The sequence below is a fragment of the Chelonia mydas genome, chromosome 10 (assembly GCF_015237465.2).
Source record: "Chelonia mydas isolate rCheMyd1 chromosome 10, rCheMyd1.pri.v2, whole genome shotgun sequence".
NCBI classification, from domain to species: Eukaryota; Metazoa; Chordata; order Testudines; family Cheloniidae; genus Chelonia; species Chelonia mydas.
The window spans coordinates 59916312-59939450 of NC_051250.2; the positions used below are offsets into that span (position 1 = coordinate 59916312).

Below are 23139 nucleotides of genomic sequence, written 5' to 3' on the forward strand. Positions count from 1 at the left end.
AAGATATTTACGTGCCAGATGTGCTGAAGATTCACATGTCCCTTCATGCTTCAACCACCATTCCAGGGGACATGGGTCCATGCTGATGACGAGTTCTGCTTGTAACAATCCAAAGCAGTGTGGACCAATGCATGTTCATTTTCAGCATCTGAGTCAGATGCAACCAGCGGAAGCCTGATTTTCTTTTTTGGTGGTTCGGGTTCTGTAGTTTCCGCATCCAAGCATTGCTCTTTTAAGACTTCTCAAAGCATGCTCTACCCCTTGTCCCTCTCAGATTTTGGAAGGCACTTCAGATTCTTAAACCTTGGGTCAACTACTGTATCTATCTTTAGAAATCTCACATTGGTACCTTCTTTGTGTTTTGTCAAATCTGCAGTGAAAGTACTCTTAAAAAGAACAACATGCGTTGGGTCACCATCCGAGACTGCTATAACATGGAATATATGGCAGAATGCGGGTAAAACAGAGCAGGAGACATACAATTCTCCCTCAAGGAGTTCAGTCACAAATTTAATTAACACATTATTTTTTTAACGAACGTCATCAGCATGGAAGCATGTCCTCTGGAATGGCGGCCAAAGCACGAAGGGCCATATGAATCTTTAGCATATCTGGCATGTAAATACCTTGCAGTGCTGGCTAGAAAAGTGCCATGCAAATGCCTGTTCTCACTTTCTGGTGACATTGTAAATAAGAAGAGGGCAGAATTATCTCCTGTAAATGCAAAAAAACTTGTTTGTCTTAGCGATTGGCTGAACAAGAAGTAGGACTGAGTGGACTTGTAGGCTCTGAAGTTGTACATTGTTTTGTTTTTGAGTGCAATTATATAACAAAAAAAAGTACATTTGTAAGTTGCATTTTCACGACAAAGAGATTGCACAGTACTTGTATGAGGTTAATAAAAAAAAACTATTTCTTTTATCATTTTTACAGTGCAAATATTTTTAATAATATACACTTTGATTTCAATTACAACACAGAATACGATATATATGAAAATGTAGAAAAATATCCAAAATATTTAATAAATTTCAGTTCGTATTCTATTGTTTAACAGCGTGATTAAAATTGCGATTAGTCACGATGAATTTTTTGGAGTTAATTGCGTGAGTTAACTGCAAATTTATCCATAGCCCTATTTTAATTATGAAGCAGATATAGGATTTATTTTAAAAAAAACATAAGAAGAAACCCATTTTCAACTGTTTAAAAATCATTAAGTGGAGGTTAAATATAGGCATTACATAATAAATTTCATAATTATTATTTTAGTATCTCATTTAGCTGGGATTTGAAAATATTTCAATATTTCAGAAAAAATAGGTAATAAAATTTGAAGCACTGGCTGGATCTTTTGCTGGTTCTTATAGTACTGTTTCTGTTAATGGAATTTCTGGGGAAAGCCATAACTTTGAGAATCTAAATGGCTTAAATATCATTGTCTTCAATAGTTCTGTGTTTTCCTCATTCTCTAATTTGTTTAACTGTTTTTGTTAAAGAAAGCTAGTCTCCAAACCAGTCCAGTATAGTTTTGATTTTGTCCTTCCCTTCTCAGATAATGGGTCTCATCAAAAATCCACTGAAGTCAAGTCACTGATGGCTTTGGATCAGACCCAGCGTTTTCTTTACCACAATTTCTGCAGTAGAACTCAGATTCTGCTGTAATTTGCTTTGACCGAGATGTCTTATTTTTACAAAACTAATATTCTGGGGATGTAATTCTTAACTTTTGAAATAAATGCTTAATCAAAATGCTGTTATTCTAAAATAAATAATGATAGAACTAGAATTCAGCTGAATTTTAGATTTATATCTACCTTGATGATGATCAAGCAACAAGACAGAGGACTGGGCTACTAGCATATTATAGGTAAGACCGATTGCCCCTTTCCCAAGAACTGGATCTCAGATATCTAGAATCATTTTAGTTCATTCTATTTCACAGTCTACTTTAGTGGCTTTATATAGATATTGAACAGGATAGGAAGTGGACAGATGAGGTGAGGGCTCTGGAGATGGTGGTGTATGTCTCCATTATGACTCTCTGGGTGTGGCCTGAGAGAAATGGATGAAACCATCTCAGAGCAGTTCTGTTAACTCCTGCCACATTTCTGATACCAAACAAGAGAAGTCCATAGTCAATGTACTGTGCATGTTTTTCCCTACTAACAGGAATAAGAAAATAGAGCTAGCAGCTGAGAGCCTATATTGTTAATATTGTTCTACTGATCAGTGCAGCACCAAACATAGACTCTGGTTAGGAAAACAAACATAACATATTAAAAATGTCCTTCAAACAGTTAAACCCTTCAAGATTTCTCCCTGACTAAACATTCCTGTCTTTCATGTATAATAGAGCCTACAGTGTCATTACAAGGCAGATCCATCTATTAATCCTGGAGGAAAGGTAATAAGAACACAACATCTTACCCAACATAAATATTAGGTGTAAAAATAGTTATTCACTATAAAGGCATGTGGAATGATCTAATAACATCGAAACAACTGTATAAGACAAAATGGAATGTCTAGCACTGTGATGCCAGTTCTATTCAGCTTTTTGAGAGAGTCAGCAGGAAGAACTGTCACTTTAACTTTATAGTGAACCCCAACCTAATTCAGTTCCTTCAGTAATGTATCTAGCATTGAAAAGATAAAATAATAGAATATGCCTGCATATATTAGTGGGTCATATCTTTGAAGAGACCTGATAGAGGACTTATTTAGAAGCAAGATTCAAAGCAGACGGACCACAAACTGTAAAGCTACCTTAAACCAAATTTGAAAGTCTTCTGTTGAATTATCATCACTGCTTGTTTGGGGGGTTTCCCTATTGATTCTTTGTCAGCAGATGGCTTCCCAAATCACAGTCTTAAAATACATATCAATTTTCATTATGCATCCACTGTTTGACAGATATAAAAATAAAAAATTGAATGTCTTCCTGAGTGAAAGATTTTTCTAAGTATTCAGTTTCTTCTCCCATACTTGCACAGCAGAGATTATATCCAGAAAAAAGACCTTGCTATTTCTGAAAAGAATGTGCAGTTGAACTCAAACAGCTCATATGGATGGTAATGATCTCTGGAAGTCTGAACGCTTATTTATTACTGCTAATTACACTGAGCTGAATGCTATCTTGATTGATACAGGAATGTCTTTTTCATCTACCCCGGGGCATTGAGAAGCAATCTCTGGTTATAGATAATTCCCAATGTGGTAATATTCCGAGAATGAATTTGGCTCTCGAAATCTTCCAGCACTTATCTCACACAGTAGCATTTTAGACAAGATTTCTAGTACAAAAACCTCTTGTTCCAAAGTTGGTTCATTCAATTCTTTGTACTGGGGCCACCCATTCTTCTCTCTTTAATTTCTGTTCATCCTTTCAAGTCATTAAACTGAGATCCATTTATCTTCTCTAGCAGTGGAGGAATGGTTGACATTTTTTTGTTTGGGTAAGTTATTAGATCAAGTATTTCTCTGACAGCCCCCTTGGAGTTCAAGGTCAAGGGAGTGAATTGGACTACATTGAACACAGCAGATGTAATAGGGTATTTTAAATACAGTATCAATTTTTTCAAGGCTGTTCTTCCTCAAAAGCACCTTTACTGAAGTAGCTAAATAATAAGTCTTGGCATTTAAGCATCATAGCACTTAATTTCCAAATGCCTTCCAGGAATATTAATGAATTTATCCTCACAGCATTCCTATGAGTTGTGTAAGAAGTATTATCTTCATTTCACCTACTCAAGCCATCAGTGTCAGAGCTGTAATTAGAACTCTTGACTCCCAGTCCCATGTTCACTCCTCAAGCAAAGCAAAGCAAAGCACAGCACAGCACACCACACCGCCTCTCTGTATCCAGGAAGCCCTTACAACAGGGACAAAAAAATCTAATGGGTAGACAGGGCAGCAAATGCCAACCGGATCGTTGTCAGCAGTGTAAACAAAAAAGGCTGTAGCTCTAAGGGAGCGCTATATTGCAACTCTTTTACCAAATCTGCCGGTCTCTGCCATGCCTGGAAGTCCATTTTCTGCCAATCCTGCCTCCTTACTGGTCATCTTAGGTGCATCTACTCCTGGTTGGTCCAGAGACAGAAACTTTTCACCCCTCCGCTTCATAAAAGCATCCCATTAGTCCATTAAGCCCTAATCCTTAAATCTACACCTGTCATAAAGATGACCAGCTCAGATCCTCAGCAGATGTAAATAAGAATAGCTCCATTGACTCAATGATGTCACCTTTACAATTTCCTCTTACGTGCAGTTTGGGTGATTCTCTTAAATATAATACTTCATAATCTTGGTTAGTATAATAATAAATAATAATAATAACAACAACAATTAAAAGAAAAACATTAATTCAGATTGACATAATTCACACATCATTCATCTCTTTGTTTACATATTATGTGATATGTACTTTTGTAATGAATATTTTACAGTTATGATTTAGCTTGCAGAGAACTCTTATATCAACACTGAATTTTTCCCACCATCCATGCGCAGACTAGGGAAGGTGGCTGCAGGTTAATTGGAGCACCTGCAGTCAATTAAGCTCCTGTTAGGAACCTAATAAAACCCCCTGCTTCAGGCAGACAGAGGAAGAGGAGGAAGGAGAGAGGACTGGAACTTGGAGGTGTGCTGTGAGATTTGGAAAATCAGAGAACTGAAATAAGGGGGACCTGCACAGTAGGGGAGAGTGACTCCCTTCCCCAGCATCTAAGGACTGCAGGTACCTCACCCAAGGGGGAAGAGGGTAAGAACCCGCAGGGGTTGAGAGGGGCTGGGGCTCAGAGTGAGGAGCAAATCCAGAACCCTCCCCCGCTTCCCTCCTTTACCTCCTTCCTGGGCCACTAGTGGGGCCACTGATGCCCCAAGAACAGGGGCAAGGGGTGGCATCTTAGCTCCCCGCCAAGAAAAGTGCAGGGCCCACCAGACTAATATCGGCCATCTTGTCACACATGTAATAATTTATCGTAAGTGTGAGCAAACAAAATGCATGAAGGCATGCAAGCACATAACAACCCTCTCACCAGACTGTTCTGGGTTTAAACAATATTGGCACTAATCACTATTTAGATATCTGTTCAGATCAGTATTTTATTGGGAATTTTTTTGTGTGTGTGGCTTCCCTAGAAGTGATATTGTATCAGGCCACGAAGGAAGCTATAGAAAGGCGACTTCCTCATTACCTAGAACAAACTGTCCTCACTGAATTATTGTGACCACCAGAGCTCGATGGCTGTATTTCACTAGAACAATAGAATTATCAACCACAGAAGTGAGACTCACGGCAGCTGGAGCCAGAGCTTTCTTGGAAGCCGGCCCATGATAGTGGAACTCACTGCCAGATCATCTTAGAATCACCACAAATCTCAATATCTTCAATACAAAAATGTAAAACACATTGCTTTGACCTAGCTTTCCTCAAATAACCATTTGCTCAAAAAAGAGTTTACGGTTCTATATAAAAACCAGACAAACAGTGCACACTTAAAGGGGGATAAACAGGACTGTTATATTGAACAGTCTCCCAAAAGCAAGATACACATTTTTTCCATCATCAGATTACTATCAGTTCTCCCATATTAATTGTCAAATGCCTGCCATGATCAGTGAGGATAAAGTACTAGGTGTTTTTCCTTTGTACGAAAACTACAGTTTTGTTAGGTGCATTGAAGCTGAAAGGTGAACTTCACGTTCTCTCTGTATCACAACTGTGACAGCAACAGATGTCTGAATGCCCTTAAAGCACACTTTTTTTCAGAAATCAGCCGAATTTCAGGTGCATTTTCATGCACATAAACATTGATTTTAAACCGACTTATGCTGACAAGCCAAACAATACAAGCTAAACCCAGCAGCATCATTTTAAGTTTGACTCATACAAAAACCCACCAGTATCATTCAGAAAGGTAGATTTTTGTAGGAAAATGAAGCGATCTACCCCTCTAGAATCACGTTAGCTCTCTTTTACTCTTGCTTGCACACATGCGCACACTTTATCATATTGGTTACTTCAATTTAAATATGTATACACTGGTATACAAAAGAGAATAATTTATTTATATTACAATAGCTCTCAGAGCCCCCAGCTGAGAATGTACTGTCTAGCATAATAGGGGCCCCAAACATATAGCAAGGTAGTTCCTAGTCTGAAGAGCTAACAGTCTAAGGGGAAGATGTCCAGCTCCCCTTGTAAATAGTCCCCTGAAGAGGTGAGGCAGAGAAAGGAAGCACCATCATCACCACCATTTTACAGATGGGTAACTGAGGCACGGAGGGATTAAGTGACATGCCCAAGGTCACATATGAAGTTTGTGGCAGAACCAGGAACTAAATCCAGATCTCCCAAGGCTCAGTCTAATGCCTTACCTGCAAGACCATCCTGAATTACTTTTGATGTCTACTCATTATTAGTGAAAGTAGACTTTTAAACAGAAATCATCATCAGATTGCTAAATGTAAGCTTTAACACTAAGCATGCAAGTGGTCCCAATTATGTCAGGGGGATTACGCATGCTGAAAGTTAAAATATGTGCAGCACTTTGCTGAATTGGGACCTAAGAAATTAGTTTAAAAAAAGAGTAGCACTGGCATATAAACCAGATGATACAGTAAATTCAAAGAAAGGTTTTGCAAAGCCAAGTCCAAGCAAAATGATCAAGAATATTTCCTCAGCAAATCTCTACCTCCTCCCTACATACATGCATAGAGTAACTGGAGAAAAACATTTTAAAAATCAGATGGTGAGAGGAAAAAATCCTACCCATAGGCAATTAAAAAGTATAGAGAAAGCAAATTTTTTGGCTTTAAACCAGAAGTTTAATTTTCCAACTACATAGTTTGCTTCAAAACATGTTACTAATAACAATCAATTCAGAGTAAAAATAAACAAAGAAAAGCACACAGTGTCTAGACTTGTTACAAGCAGAATTTTAACGAGTAGTACACTGTGGACACAACCTGAAGGAATTACAGAAGATCCCATCTGCAGTGGCAAGATCAGAAAGAAAAAGTACCAATGGAAGCCAACACAAGGTGTTGTCAGTCAAGTTCTACATATGCCAGTAGAAGAAAAATGGTATTTTCTGTCTATCTCCTTTTGTCCTGCAATTTGTTGGATCTAAAGCATTTCCCTTTGATCATATCAGAAATCAGATTCTAACCCCTCCTTGAACTGAAAGACTTCAGAGGGAAAATGTAACAGCAGACTGAAGACTAGCATGAGCGCAAGAGGTACTATTTAGATTCCAAGCATGGTGGGAAACACATGTTCATGGAAAAAGAAGGTAACTGAGTCTTGAATCAAAGCCACAGTTGTGGGCAAATGATGAATAGGGTCAACATGTGCTATCAGTTTGAGTGGGGCTCATTATCTGGGATATCACTGAGTGAGCAATAGAAGGGGAACTCTTGTTGTACCTATGAACTGCTGCAGAGATTCTCAAACTGGGGGGGGACGCGGGAGCATGGAATGTATTCTGGGTGGGCAAGAGAACTTTTAAGGAAAAAAAATTTACTGTGCACGTTCACAGCTGGGTGGCTGAGAACAGCGGCTGTTGGACAGGCCCCCAGATCTGAAAGCAGCACCGCCACCAGCAGCAGAGAAGTAAGGTTGGAAATACTATACCAGGCCACCCTTACTTTTGCACTGCTGGTGGTGGTGGTGCTGCCTTCAGAGCTGGGAGCCCAGCCAACAGCCACCGCTCTCTGCTCTACCTTCAGAGCTGGGTGCCCAGAGAGCAGTGGCTGCTGGCCAGGCACCGGGAATGGGGGGCTGGAGTGTAAACTACTACAGACAAAAAGAAGGCGGCATGATCAAATATGTTTGAGAACCACTGAACTACAGAACAATAACGTTCAAACAATGCACATTTCAGGCAGCATGCTCAGCAATGAGATGAAAGCCTCAACATCAATTGACAGTCAGCTCTACCAAACAGAGTCACGACTGATTAAGAAGCAAAATGAATGACATAATCCCTTTCTTCCCCGTTGGAAGGCAAACGTGGGTCACATTTGATCTGCTTTAGCTAGATGATGTGATCTCTCATGACTGGGTTTCGTAGGCACCTAAAGCCACCTCTAGTTTTATACACAATATTAGATCAGTGCACACACCTTAAAAGGAAGGCAATTAGGTCTGGGTACACTGATTTTCAGTTTACCAACAATGATCTTAGATCTGCATATACACTAGGGATGTTTCAATTCTAAACAGTATATTCAACAAATATTACCTTTATTCATGTAATAATTTGACGTAGTGAGGTGTGGAGTTATTGGAACCATGGTGATGTGTAAAAATAGTTTAGTGTCTGGGTCCTACCTGGGATTAGAATTACCATATATCATTTATTTCCCCATTTTTGGAATTAAGTTTTAGAGTAAATGGAATGAGATTTGAACTCCAACACTGGTTCAGTTAAAAGCTTCTTGCTGGTTTGAGACCAGCCCCCTAGATAAAGATAAGCAGGATAAAGAGTCTTATTCCACTGAAATGCAGAACGTACCACTAAGTGCAGTACTTCGCGCTCCTTGAGAACTCTACCTCCTAGTTTACAACATTCTTTAAAAATAGATTTAACTATTTTGTAGTCTTCTGAAAGTGCTTTAAATGTAAGGCATTTCTGTGTCAGCATCAGCTATCTACAAAGATTACTGTTCAACTAAGAAATATGAACAGAGCTCTCTACATTCATACATACTTTACAAGCATAGTGTTGGCTGACGATCCAATAAAACTCATCCATTTAAATATTTTAACAGAAATTATATTCCAAATATCAGATCCTGAGCTAGTATAAATTGGCATAGTTCCACTGAAGTCATTATAAATATAATGATTTACATTAGCTGAAGATCTTGCCAGAAATTTTCAACTAGTTTCAATCAGCAGCTATGTTTTTGGGCAATGCAAGAGTCAAAGTCCACTTTTTCACTTGGAACTACAGCGACCAGTATAAACCACTAGATGCCAAGTGATGGATTGTGGTGGAGTTTATTGGAATTTCCAAAGGAAAAACTGTTTTTCTTTTGTTGTGTGTCATATGCACCTCAAACTATATTTACAGAACAGAACACTACTGTTTCTTTACTAGTTTATTCTTCCCTAATTCTGTTAGGAAAAAAACCTGTATTTACATTAATTGTGCTGTTATATGGCAAGCAATACATTAGAGTGCTTAATAAATGATACTTATCACTCACATGATTTGGAAAGAGGATAAAATGTGGATAGTCTCATTTTTCCTTTTATGAATGTTTATCTAATTATTTCTCTATCACCACGATGCACCAAATATATTCCACTATCTAAACATTTTGTGCTTTCAAGTGTTATGCCACTTCAATAGACCAAAACTGATTTATATGAAAGACGGGGACATATTTCCACAGGCAGATAAAAATCCCATGTGCTACTTGGCTGTATGAATGGCTTATGTGGGGAAGCACTAGAAGCATTAACATATATAAACAGACATTTCCCTCCAACTGGTACACTACTGTTGAATTTTGTACGCACTCTTAGAAATAAAGCACAGGATTATTTAAATATTGAGCTGGGTCAAAGAAAAAGTTTTGTATAGCATAAAACAAATCCATGTTTGTAATCTTAGAATTAAACCTCCTAAAACCTCAGGCCTTTGTGCTAAAATTTAAATCTTGGATGGCAAGTATAGATTATGTACATGTAGAGATTAAATTATATAATTCTTATATGATTAATTCTTAACCAGTTCATAAGGAGATAAGAATTACCATACCAGATCAGACCTACGGTCCATCTAGCATCATGTTTCTGATGATAGCTGGTAGCAGATGTTTCAGAGGAAGGTGCTAAAAAACCTGAAGACATGTATGGGATAACCTGCCTATATGGCATGTTTCTTCCTCACTCCCTCAGTTAGAGGCTACCTTATACCCTGAAGCATGATAGTTAATAACCCTATTTTAAAAAAATAATCCTTATTAGTGTAACTCTGGATCATTTTTATTTATGAGAAATATTTTATTCCTCCTGAAAAGGGTATGTTGTACAAAGGGACAGCCATTATATTATTATATCAGCAATAGGGAAAATAATGGGCCTAAGGCACATAAAGTTGCCAAAGGAACATGAACTATCTATTCAACTATTTTGGATTTTGCAGCAAAAGTCCTCTTCAAACAGGGCTGACCATTTCAATAATCTGTTTTAATTCCTTTTTTTTTTTTTTTTTTTTTTGGTGTATATTTGTTTCTTCTCTTTTACAGCCATCACATGCATAGTAAGCAGAGGCGGATTAGGGGTTTGTGGGGCCTGGACCAGAGCAAGTGGGGGCTCCTCCCCACCTTGTCTGCCTGCAGTCCCCCCAACCCCTCCACCGTGCTCCTGTTGGGGAGCAGGAGTGCTGGGCAGGCAGAGCAGGCAGAGCAGGTCAGGGCATGGGGGCACCCATTTTTCCAGGGGCCCCCTAATTGACTGGGGTCCAAGGGCACGGGCCCCATTGGAGCAGTGGCTAATCTGCCACTGATGGTAAGCACTGTTTCCCCTACATAGCAAACAGCAGAACTGAGTGACTGTGTATTTTATTTTATAAAAATAAAAGATGTGTTTAAAGTTCTTGTTTGCCTTCTTTCTCCATTTGGTGAAGTCCTCCTTATGGACTGTTTGGATGTGGAATAAAGCATAGAAAAACAATGTCAGGCTTTTCACAACTGTTGTGCCTTTTCTTTAACATATTCTATTCAAAAGCACCTTCATACATGTCTATTATCCTTTTCAAAGGCTGCCATTGATTTTGATCCTTTCTCTGTAATATGTATCAAATATATCAACAAAAACTGGAAGGCATGCTAATAGTACTTGCAAGATCTGTTTGCAAATTGAGCTTAAAAACTGATTTCTTCAGTTGAACCTGACATAACCCCTGCCCACGCTCCAAAAAAACCCCACAGACCAACCAACCAACACTCCCTTTCCCCCATGTTAAAATAATGTTAAGGTTGCAAAATCAAGTACTCAAAAGTTAGGAAATGCCTGAATTAAAGTTGCCCATGTAATGTTAATTTAGCCCCCTTGTGCATTATGATAATCTTTGATTATAAAATCACATGCTATTTTTTCACAGGACCCCAAATCCTCTGGATTTTTATGTTTGTATCTTTTCAAGCATTAAGTTTTGGGGTCAAATCATGTAGTGTGGGATTTTCAGACACAAATGGCAGTTACTTGCCTCACTCCCAGTAATTCTCAATGTCATTTGTGCCTTTGAAAATCTACCCTGTAATGCTCATCATCTTTATCTGACTGTGATATATTCAGTCACATTGATGCCCTACATTCTTTATCTAGTCATTTAAGTTGGTGATGAATGGGGGTGGGAGGGACTGGAAAGGAGGCTCTCTGATGAGATGTTCATTTCCTAAACATGGATGCCTACAATGAGTAAGCCTTACGTGGGGCCACAGATCACTTTTTTAGTGGACAAATCAACATGCATGAGCCCCAGCATCAGAGTCAAGCATGACAGTAGTAGAACAGCACTTAGTTTAGCAGCTGCCAGAAATTTTGGCTGAATCAGCTCTGAATCTGAAAATCTTAAACATACAAGAGCTGGACAGGTTCACTTTAAAAAAAAAAAAAAAATCAAACAGCTTGCCCAATTCCCGTTTGGAGACTGCCTTTCTATCTATCTCCATGAATTGGTCATTGGTCCTACCCTACAAGCAGAATGATTGGGCATGAAGGGGTGATTCCTTTTACTCATATTTTTCTCATTGTTATCTGCTAATTTGTACAGCAGTGAGGATTTTCTGGGACAATCTGGTTTATGAGCCCAAGAATGGCAGCTTTATTTCCATATACCCCTTAGCAGCATTAAATCCTCTGAACAAATGTTTATTGGAGCTCCCTTCCTGGTCTGTGGTGACAAATATTTGTAGCAAATCTTCAAGAACACCAGAGACCTGCCAAGCTCTAGTGATATGCCCAGGACACTCATATTGGCCAGGTAGCAATCATGATCTTCAAAAAGCCCCATTGTTGGCTTAATTTGGGTTAATTAACATTTGGATAAATTAGAGGGAATAGCAGATACCTAATGAAGGTATTTATTGATACCATACTGTTGCCTAGTGACAGCCAAAATAGGCATAATGAGAAGTATAAAATAAGCAACTGGCTGTGATGGTGCACCCCATAAGGCTTTATGGAAATATGTTTATGAATTTCTATATGACATAACTAGAATATATTTTATGCTATATATGCCATGTAACATATCTCTGTAAAGGTTATGATCTACTGAATCTATTAATCCTATTTGTATGCATGTATCATTTTTGTATTCAAAGTTATGAATATTGGCTGTGTACGGGCTTGATTCTTAAATAGCCTTTGTAAAGCATTTCGTCAGCTTCTTGAGAAAGGAATGTGCAAATTAAGAACCCAATCAAGCAGCATTTAATGAACAATGGATGTTGGAAGGTCCCAAACCACATAAGAAGTCTTCCTGGAGACATTCAAGATACCATGTGGGCAATGGCTGCTGCCTGTAAAAACTGAGTCATGCATGGACATGTGACTTGCCCATGAGACTCCAAAACTCCATCTTGTAGCTGGACTTTGCATAGGAGAGAGGTCTCCACCCACATGAGAATGTCTATTTAAGCCTGTGGGAGACCCCTCCATTTTGTCCTCAGCTGGCTAAGGAGATTTGGGGGGTGGGGAGAGAGGCTAAGGATACCTGAAAGAAACTGGAACAAAGGACAGTAACTACAGGGGGTGTGAGATTGCTGGCAGTCTGTAAAAGGAAGTTTACTGGAATTCCTCTAAGGGGGAGGTTTTATCTGTATTCAGTTTTCTTAGACATAGACTTGTGTGTTCTATTTTATTTTGCTTGGTAATTCACTTTGTTGTCTGTTACTACTTGGAACCACTTAAATCCTACTTTCTGTATTTAATAAAATCACTTTTTACTTATTAATTAACCCAAAGTATGTATTAATACCTGGGGTGGGGGGGAGAGACAAACAGCTGTGCATCTCTCTCTATCAGTGTTATAGAGGGGGAACAATTTATGAGTTTACCCTGTATATGCTTTATACAGGGTAAAACGGATTTATTTGGGGTTTAGACCCCACTGGGAGTTGGGCATCAGAGTGTCAAAGACAGGAACACATCCTAAGTTGCTTTCAGTTAGTCTGCAGCTTTGGGGCACATGTTTCAGACCCTGGGTCTGTGTTGGAGCAGACTGGAGTGTCTGGCTCAGCAAGACAGGGTGCTGGAGTCCCAAGCTGGCAGGGAAAGCGGGGCAGAAGTAGTCTTGATACATCAGTTGGCACCCTCAAGAGGGTTTCTGTGATCCAACCCATCACACTGATTATATAAGTGTCTTTCAGATTATAAAACTGTAGTTCAAATGCACACACTACAAGTCGTCCTATTCAGCTTGAGCTTTGGAAAATCCACAAGGCAATCTGCAGTAGCATGGCTAATGTACAGTTGGGTTGTGAAAAGGCATATTTCAACAAACTGAATGAAGTATGGAGAGCAGACAATAAAAAAGAGGGAACAAAGGAATTTTCACTCCAAGGATGGAGGTAGAGATTTGAATAAAGTAAAGACTCCAACTTTGGCCTAAAGCTTAAACCTACACAGGCAAACTTGTTTACAGTGAGTAGAGCTGGGTGAAAAATGCAAGCCTTAATTCCAAGTTTTAAATGAATTCATTCTAGCTCTGCTCAGACCTTTTTTGTGTCCTTTTCCCGTGAACATATGAACAATTTACTTTAGTGATGGGCATCCATAGAATATTCATGCCAAAATGTTTATTTGATAATCCAAATAGGAATAAAGACGATACTGTGACATATCTGACCAATCACAAGCAAGCAACAAAAGTCCTGTCTTAGAATATTCACAATCAATCCATGAAGTAAAAAATTAACAATATTTGTTGCATAAATACAAATATTGATCTGCTTGTGGCTATTCTGTGGAGCAGAAAATAAGGCTTCATTTCTTGAATAAACTGTCTACTGTGAATTACTCAATTCTAGTATTTTAATTTATGGGAGAAATTGGTATAAAGTTAATAGCTAGAATATTGTAATGAGGGCATAAACAAGTAAGGGGTGCCTAGCCATGACAGGGAGAATACTGTAGTTAGTTCTTACAAGTAGAGAAATGGATTCTAGTCAAGGAAGACAGAGGAGAGGAGAGTGGCTCTGGCAGCTTGTGTGCACAGGAATTTGGCCCCTTATCATTTCTTGGGTAGTCTTTAGTCTCCTGGAACTTTACACCTTAGAGAAGATAAAGCTTCTCTTTCATATGGACACATGGTACCCATATTATCCACTCACATAGGAAAGTTATTCCTGGATATAAAAAAAAAAAAAAAAAAAAAAGAATAGTGCCAATATTTTACATATAAAAGGGAATATCCAGTAGAGATTATTTTTCTCTAGAATGTGGGGGGGGGGCAAGAGGAAGGGCAGAGATTAAACACTGCTATAATACAGAGTGTCAAGTATTTGCAATATCCTGAGTGGTTTGCAGAATTCTGTGGTGTTACTGATAAATGTTCTGAGGTTCTCTCATAATAAAGAAGATAATGTGTATCACCACTGTACATGGAGGTTCACTAGATAACATTATACTTGTTATTGTTATGTTTTGAATGACATTCTTAACAGATGTAATGGACAGAACTCAAAACTGGATCTTTAAATTATTATAATTTGCTCCAATTTGGATGTATTTTCTGCAGAAATGATTGCTAATATTATGTGGTTATATAAAGTGTTAGTAAATTATGAAAATATGGAAAGAGTAACAAATGTCACAAGAGCAAATACTATCTTAATGTTTTTCATATACATGTAACAAAAATCTGCTAATATCAAATAATAACGTAACACCAGGCCAGACTAGAATATATTAAAACTATCATAAAAACAAAACCTTGCCTGAAATAAATATTTCTCTTTCAGTTATATTTTCTAAAGTAACTCAGAGATTTGATTTACTTTTCAGAATCCTCAATTGCCTTTGACAATAATAATTAAGTACATTGTATCATACTGTGGCATATAGCAATCCTGCTGAAAAATGGAAAGATACGGATAGACTCCTTACTAGACACTAACAGGTAATACATTGTACTAAGTGGTCCTATACTCAGACTGATGTCATTGCCAGAAAACTGCAGCATCCAGCACAGCTGGCTTAACTGGCTGGTGAAAGATTCCCCCCAATGTGAGGGAGTCCTTGGGATGTGTAACAAAGCTATAGTGGTTACAGTCCACCCCTTCTGCTGACCCCCAGTGGGGGTGGCATAGCCAAGGAAAGGAGGTATGGCCATGACATCTCAAACCCTGGTGATACCTAGCTGCAGGAAACACCGGTTGGGTTTGGGGCAGTCAGGCTTAAGTTAGAGTAGCCCTGAGGCTGCTCTAACTCATGCTGGAAACTCACCAATTCTCTGGGTGAACCTAGGATTACAGGATGGAAGGCCATAAAGGTAGTGTAAAACCAGGCACAGGTAATACACAGCCAAAGTTTGAGGTCTAATATTGAACTATAAACAAACTTTTGAATACTAAACAAAAATCAGACTAGTTTGCATTCTGTTAAAGAAAGATAAGCCAAGAAGAGATTTCCCTCTCTGAAGTCTGTGAAACACATGGTAATAGCTCAGGAAAAATTAAAACGCAGACAAGTATATGACCACAGGCAGATTTTAGAAATTGATTTGCAAGGAAAGGAAGTTTTGAAATTAGGTAATAAGCAGTTCTAGTCAAAGGGGCTTTTTCTATGCACAGTAAAACTTTTTTTCCTGATAGGGTTTGATTCTGGTATTTTATTATTTAACAACAATATTTTTATTATAACATTAGTCTAATGCCTGCTGCCTTATCCAAAACACACACACACACACACACACACACACAAACACTGGCCATTACAGGAATATACTTTCCATATACATCATATTGATGAATGAGGTGACACCAACAAATATAAAGGCAATGTAACATTATATATATATATATAGTTATCTAAATAACATTTAAACACATTTCATTAGAGTACCATTATTAAAAAGGAATTTATTTTAATGGATTTTCCCAGCTTAGCTCTTCTTTATCTGTATATCCAGAGCACAAACCAAGAAACTTCTGTGCTGATATACTAAGTATAATGCATAGTAATATTTTCAAACCATCCCAAACTGCACATAGATTCTTGTCTTCACACACTAAAATCCATTCCCTTATCAGCTACCTACAATATCTGGGTCCGTTATTGAAGTGTTATTACCTAATTTAGGGCAGCCATTTCTACATTTAAGAGTTCCAGTTGGTAATAGAACAGGTACATGGATACCTAAGCACTGATTTAGACTGGATCCCTTAGCTTAAGTACTTCAAGTTTGAAATTGGTCTCTTTAGTTGTTTGTGACAAAGTACACATGTGATGATGACCCTTCCCTGCAAGCCAGTGCGAAGACAGTTTCCCATCAGCTGCCAGGGGAATGCCCAGTATAAGCATATGGTAATGTTTTCCTTGGCAAGACCAAGTTTTTCAGACACACCTCATGACCTCCTTTTGGGTCCCTTGTTCCTTATGTTGAGTTGATTCTCACTCAGCAAGGCATTAAAGGCAAGATTTTCAAAGGCAAAAATAGTGGTCAGGCTCCTAACTCCTATTGACTAGCAGTGAGAGTTAGGCACCTACCTGCCACCTGTGCCTTCGAAAAAATCTACTCCTAAATGTCATTCTTTCAAAAATGAGGTCTCTTTTTGCTGTACTTTGCACAGGAAAATAGGTGTTTAAAAGAAAATTAAGAAGAATTTACTATCACAATGGCTATAATTTTAATTAATTTGCCCCAGTTCAATAAACAAAACTGATCAGTTCACCATTAGACTTGACTTTGGGTCACTCATCCCCACATGAGGGAGTCATAACTTAACCACGATTTCAGTATCTATGTTGTCATTCCAACCAAAGATTTGCAAATTAATGCATTATAGAAGTGTGTGATGTGTACAACAAATCTTGACAGACGAAATAATCTCACTCAATAGCATGTCACAAAGTTAGCCAAAAAACTGTTGCATCTTTTATACTCACAAATAAAATTTTTCATCCCATACTGGATTCAAGTTTCCAAAGATAGTTTTAGTTCTCCGTTTGGTTTTGCCAACTTGTACTGTAACATATGGATCACTTGAGCCTGTTTTATCCTTAGCTTGTAAACCCTGAGCACAAACCACTGCAACAAAAATGAAACAAACAGGTTTTACCCTGCAGCTTTCATTGCTAAGGACCACATGCAACAGTGACCCCCCCCCAAAAACAAACAAACAAACAAAAACACACAGTATAGGGAATCTTGAAAAGAAAGGCTAATAGGAAACAAAGGAGTGCTGAAGAGAATATCATTTTAACTTCTGTTAGCTGGGGACTTGATGCAGAAATTATTGGGTGTGTTCCATGGCCTCTGTTATGCAGAAGGTTAAACTAGATGATCATAATGACCCCTTTTGGCCATAAAAATCTATGAATCTAGCTAATGTGCAATAATCTAAAGATTAACTGCAGAGTTTATCTACTATACAGTGTGTATGATACAAGCCATGTATTTTCTGCAACACTGCACTGTAAGGTAACGTTACAGTCTAATTCCAGTTCAAGTCTTACGATTCCCTGCACAGTAGGAAAAGCTTTCAAAGCTAAGAAAGGAGTTTTGCTTGTACTGGCAGAACTTTTGTCATGAGTTTTGGAACTAAACATGGATATCCTTAATGAGCACTTCACCCTATCGGTCCTCCTTGGCATACTTGGGACTAAAATAGCGTAATACTATATACAGTACTCAGCCAGTCAAAAGCCTTCAGTCACAATGGAGAGACTGCATTCAAGGAAATTAACTGTAACTGTCATTAGCCATGTATGTTGTAGCCATATTAGTCCCAGGATATTAGAGTGACAAGGTGGATGAGGTAATCTTTTATTGGATCAACTTTTGTTGGTGGAAAAGACAAGTTTCAAACTACACAGAATTCTGCTTCTGTGTACTCAAAAGCTTGTCTTTCACCAACAGAAGATATTACCTCACCCACCTTGTCTCTCCATGAGCTGTGTAAACATTTTTCAGAGTTTATGATGGCTAATGTATATAGACTCTGCAGTAAATATAAATACATATCACTTGCTTTTCCCATCATAATTCATAACACTGGAAACCTCTCATTTGAATGCAAAATTGTCAAAACCAGAATAACCTGCAGCTGAAAAACTTGTCATGGCTGCTAACATCAGCAGAGATTTGTTTTATTATTTTGACCACTTTGTTTAAAATATCTTGATGGTACCATTTGGTTAACATATCCTGCTGTCAATCCCATGGGATAATGAAGCTCACCGTGTACTCAGAAAAGTGACTGTATAAAAATGGCACTTTCTGAGCCAGCAGATCTGCTCCCTGTGTGCGTTCAGAGTCAAATCTGCTGACTTATGAAAAAAAGTAAGTTTTCATTACTGTCAGCCCTGTAGAACACCACAGCTCTGGGGATTCAACTGGATTTCCTTCTGCCAGGCACTTCACTGTTAGCAGAAAGGGCATTTTTCAAAGTCACAAATGGCAAGCGGGCACCCAACTCCCACTGACTGCCAAAGAAGTCACATGCCAGGGTGCCTTTGGAAAATCTCCCCTGGAATGAACTAAATTCCAGTTGCAGGGTCACCTTCATCTGAAGAAGTGGGGTTTTTACCCACAAAAGCTTATGCCCAAATAAATCTGTTAATCTTTAAGGTACCACCAGACTCCTCATTGTTTTTGTGGATACAGACTAACACTGCTACCCCTCTGATACAGGGTCACCTGTGTAACCCACTTCTGTCCTCAGTTATACCTGTGCAATCACACTGAACGTAAGAGACTTGCACAGGTAAACTTAAGAGCATAAACTGAGGGTAATGGGGCTACACAGCACGCACTGAGGGGAGGATTTGGACTGCGTATCAGAGGGGAGCCTTTGTTTCTGATGATGATTCATGAGCCACAAAGAACTCTCTTGGATTCTCAAATCAGGTTCATTGTTTAGGGCTGGCAGGTAGTGAAAACAACAGCATTCATCTTCTTACTTGCAAACTGAGTAAATTTGAAGAGGGAATAACTGAGGCATAATAAATGTGGATTTACACAATGCACCATTTTACAAAGTAATTTTGCAGAGTAGAATCATACTTTAAAGGGCAAATGCTGCTGGCATTCTCTGTAGCATGGAATGAGACCAAACAATGGAAAATCCAGAGCAGACATGATACACAGCTCACTTGAGGTGCTGCTATGCTGCTGCTGATCAGAAGCCACAGAGAAGATTCTGAAATACCTCAACAAGCCTGCCTGTTGTGGGAGCATTGGAGCATGGCTAGGGGAAAACAGTTCAAAAGAAGAATATAGGGCAAGACTCCATTCTTATGGAAGGGAGAGAGGACAATGCCAGGTTGTTGAACCTGGGAAAGAGGTGTCCAGAGTTCTGTGGCTTGGGACTGAAGCTAAATAATTTCCTTGCAAAGAGGTACACAGTGAATTACACTGTAGTAACACTGAGTAATGAAACACAAACTCCCAGGTGGGGCTACAAGTCTACCCTTCCTATTCCAAATTATTAGAAGCACTTGAGTCTGCCCTCTGCACTTTGCAGGAGCGGAAAGGTGGCTATTCTATTTCCAAACCAATTAACCTATTTTGGTACAGTTTCTCCATCTGAAAATGGGGATAAGAAGTTTCTCTCACCACACAGAGTGGTAGGGCTAAATCCATTAATGCTGTAAGCTCTTTGAGATCCTGAGATGGAAGGTGCTATACAAGTGTAAAACATTGTTATGGGTTTGTATGATGCCTAGCAGGATGCAGTGCATGTCCATGAGTGAGAATCTTAGGTTCCACAACAAAAACAAAACAATAATATCATGAGAATAATGCTGTTACCCTTCCAGAAACATTTAATTTGTATAATGTGAGTCTCTGTATACTGGATGTGCAAAGCCACAGCTGTATGCACAGCGGGCTGTGTTGCAGTTCCAGCGACCCCGCAGAAGCAAGATATCTAAAAAAAGGTTTGTTCTCCACTTTTCTGGCTCAGTAAGCCTCCTCCTGCATTTCTGCCTAGCTTCTACTTTCTCCTCCCAGCCTGGACCACTTAACCTCTGTCTCTCCCCATCCCACCTCAGTACTCTCCTGGCTGCCTTTAACCACCCTGGTCTGCTCTCCAGCATCTGGGGCCTGATTCCCAGCTCTCTGAAGTCAGAATCTTTCTACTGATTGCAATGGGCTCTGGATCAGGCCCCAGGTCAGGATGCTTCCTGTCCTCTCCAGGCAGATATGACTAGAGCTTTGCTGTCTTCAGGCAGGTCTCTCAGGCTCCATTCACACATAAGTTCCAAGCAAGGAAAGGAACCATCAAGAAAAGGTGCCTCTCTTTTCCTTTGGGGGTTCTAGTTCTGTGACCTGGCTGTGTCAATTAAGGAACATTCATCTAATGGCCCTGATTCTACAACATTAAAGTTCATAGGAGTTTTGCCACTGCCATCAATGAGAGTAGGATCAAGCCCTTAATGGCTAAACTAGTTTTGTACCATCTGGTGCAGTTATTTTTGTACCTATCATATCATCCTACACTGTGGGTAAAGTATGAATGGATTCACATATTTCCTCAGTAGCACATTAAGATAATTTCACATCTCTATGCTGGCTGTGCAGTTCCACTTAATTCACAGGCATAAACAGTAATAAGGACAGTGCTGAAAGACACAGGAATATGCATGTGTTTGGATCTTTGATCCACTGAAAAAATACAATATGTGATCACAATACTATTGAAGGTATATTGTAAACTACATTAGAAAAACCCACCATATTGTGTGTAAAGAACATCGATCACATGGGACTAAATTAAGCACAGAAGTTTGCAAGTTGATCAATGGGTAAAAAAAAAAAAAAAAAAATTAATTATACCTGTTCACTAACACATGCATTAATGCTTAACAGAAAGCAAAACTTGTTTTCTTTTATTGTATTCACAAGTGAGCGGTGAAAGCTGGAAGGGGTTTTAAAGCTTATCTTCTGATCCCCTATGACAGTACATCAAAATCCTGGAGAGGAAGGCAATGCATAATTCACTTTTAAAATCAGAAAATGGATTAGTTTTAATGACATTAAAGTTAAATTAAATTAATGTTCAATCTAATCAAATTCAAGGGCATTTAATGTTTCACATCACTAGTTTTTAATTCTTTACACTTGTAGTGAAGTTATTTCATGCAGTAGTACCATATGCAAGGCGGTCAGTTTGTGCAACCACTTACATTTAAGTTTCCTGTGCTGACATTTGAATTCAGAAACTAAAAGATATAAGCAATAAATTCCTGAGCTTTAACACAAAATGGGAATCTTTGTGAGAAGCTGGCCAAATTCAAAGGTGAAGAACAGTTTTGAGCAGATGTGTTAGATAAATATCATTTAATTGGAACACAATCTTACTCAAACAAAAATGGATGGGGACTCTCGTACCAAAAGAGTTGGAATTGTTAGTTTCTTCGCATTTCGGTCATTAAAAACACATCAAGGAGATCAACTATAACCCTTACAAGTGATCAATACTAGCAAAATCTCAAGCACAGGGAGGTGCTGATAGGAGGCAGAACAGATGAAAAAAGAACAGTTAGTTATCTTCCCATCCTAAAATAGAAGGAGTTATTTATGTCTGAAGGAAATATACATTTATTTTACTGACACCATCTATTCAGAGTAGAGGATTTGCCATGACTATTACTCAAGCTTCCAGTTAAGAGGTTATTGAACCAACCATTTATAGATACCCATGAGATAAAATTTAACATGGAATTTCATCTTAGATTAGCAATAGGACTGGGGATGAAAGAGCTTCTTTCAACTAGAGAACATTTCAATATGAAAAAAAATCTCTCACCTCTGATGGTTATTTTTGCTGACCACTTGGATGTCCCATCCAACACACTCTGTTTTGCTGCCTTTGTGTATTGCACAAAATCTTCTCTGGAAATCTGGAACATTTCCTGGATCACTTCAAATACCTCTGGTCTATTTCGCTCCCTAATCTTCATTCTTTCCTTCATAGCAGTAATAATATTCTGGGTCTTATCTTCTGCACCATGTTTAGAACTCTTCTCTACAGCTCCTGAGTTTTAAAATAAATGAAGTGATCAATGTATTCAAAGAAACATTGGAGCAAGTGACATATCACATTATCATGTTTGGTTTTCACTTCTATAACCCCTAGCCAATATTAGGTACGATGCTGGAGTACAGCTCTTCCAAATATTATAAACTAGAAGCCAAGGTGCCATCCCACAAGAGAAAAAGCATTTGGGAACTGCTGTGCCATCCACTGGGATGTAATTCTCTATATTGAAGGTTAGGACTGTAATTTTACCTGAGATTATACTGATGAGTATTTCATATTTTGCAATACTAGGTGATGAATGAGTCTTAAGTGGCCTCTATAATTGAGAAAGAATGTATGTCAAATGACTCAGTGGTAGGGAAGTTGTCTGTCTATATTGAGTTTTCAGGATCTGACCCTGTCCGAAAAACATTACTCTTTCAGATATTTAAAATGTTACTCTTCCTTTCTGAGCACTTAATATAATAGCATTTATATTTCCTTCTTTTGTATAGTTTCCTTAGCGAATGAGTAAAATTCTACTTGCTAGGTAGACTGATAAAAGAAGCTAGAAGGAATTCCATGCTGAATGGGAAACCCTGATTTTCAAGGCACAGACTATTTGGTGTATTACAGTTGCCAAATATTATAGCATTGCATGACAATTATAAATTTAAGACAAAAAGAAAAGGAGTACTTGTGGCACCTTAGAGACTAACCAACTTATTTGAGCATAAGCTTTTCCTGGATTTCCTGGATGCATACTGTGCATCCGATGAAGTGAGCTGTAGCTCACAAAAGCTTATGCTCAAATAAATTGGTTAGTCTCTAAGGTGCCACAAGTACTCCTTTTCTTTTTGCGAATACAGACTAACATGGCTGTTACTCTGAAATTTAAGACAGTCACTGTCTCCCATTACAAACCCC

The 23139-nt window shown here is 38.5% G+C and overlaps 1 protein-coding gene across 2 annotated transcripts in view; it reads right to left on the reverse strand.

Moving 5' to 3' along the window:
- The window catches only part of UNC13C (unc-13 homolog C), a 448489-nt gene that overhangs the window by 223732 nt on the left and 201618 nt on the right, over positions 1 to 23139 (reverse strand). For both annotated transcript variants that reach the window (XM_043523375.1, XM_043523376.1), the window contains 2 exons: positions 22000 to 22227; positions 17135 to 17276 (listed from right to left, as the gene is read on the reverse strand). In XM_043523375.1, the coding sequence (XP_043379310.1) occupies positions 17135 to 17276; positions 22000 to 22227 (370 nt within the window). The remainder of the gene's footprint in view (positions 1 to 17134; positions 17277 to 21999; positions 22228 to 23139) is intronic.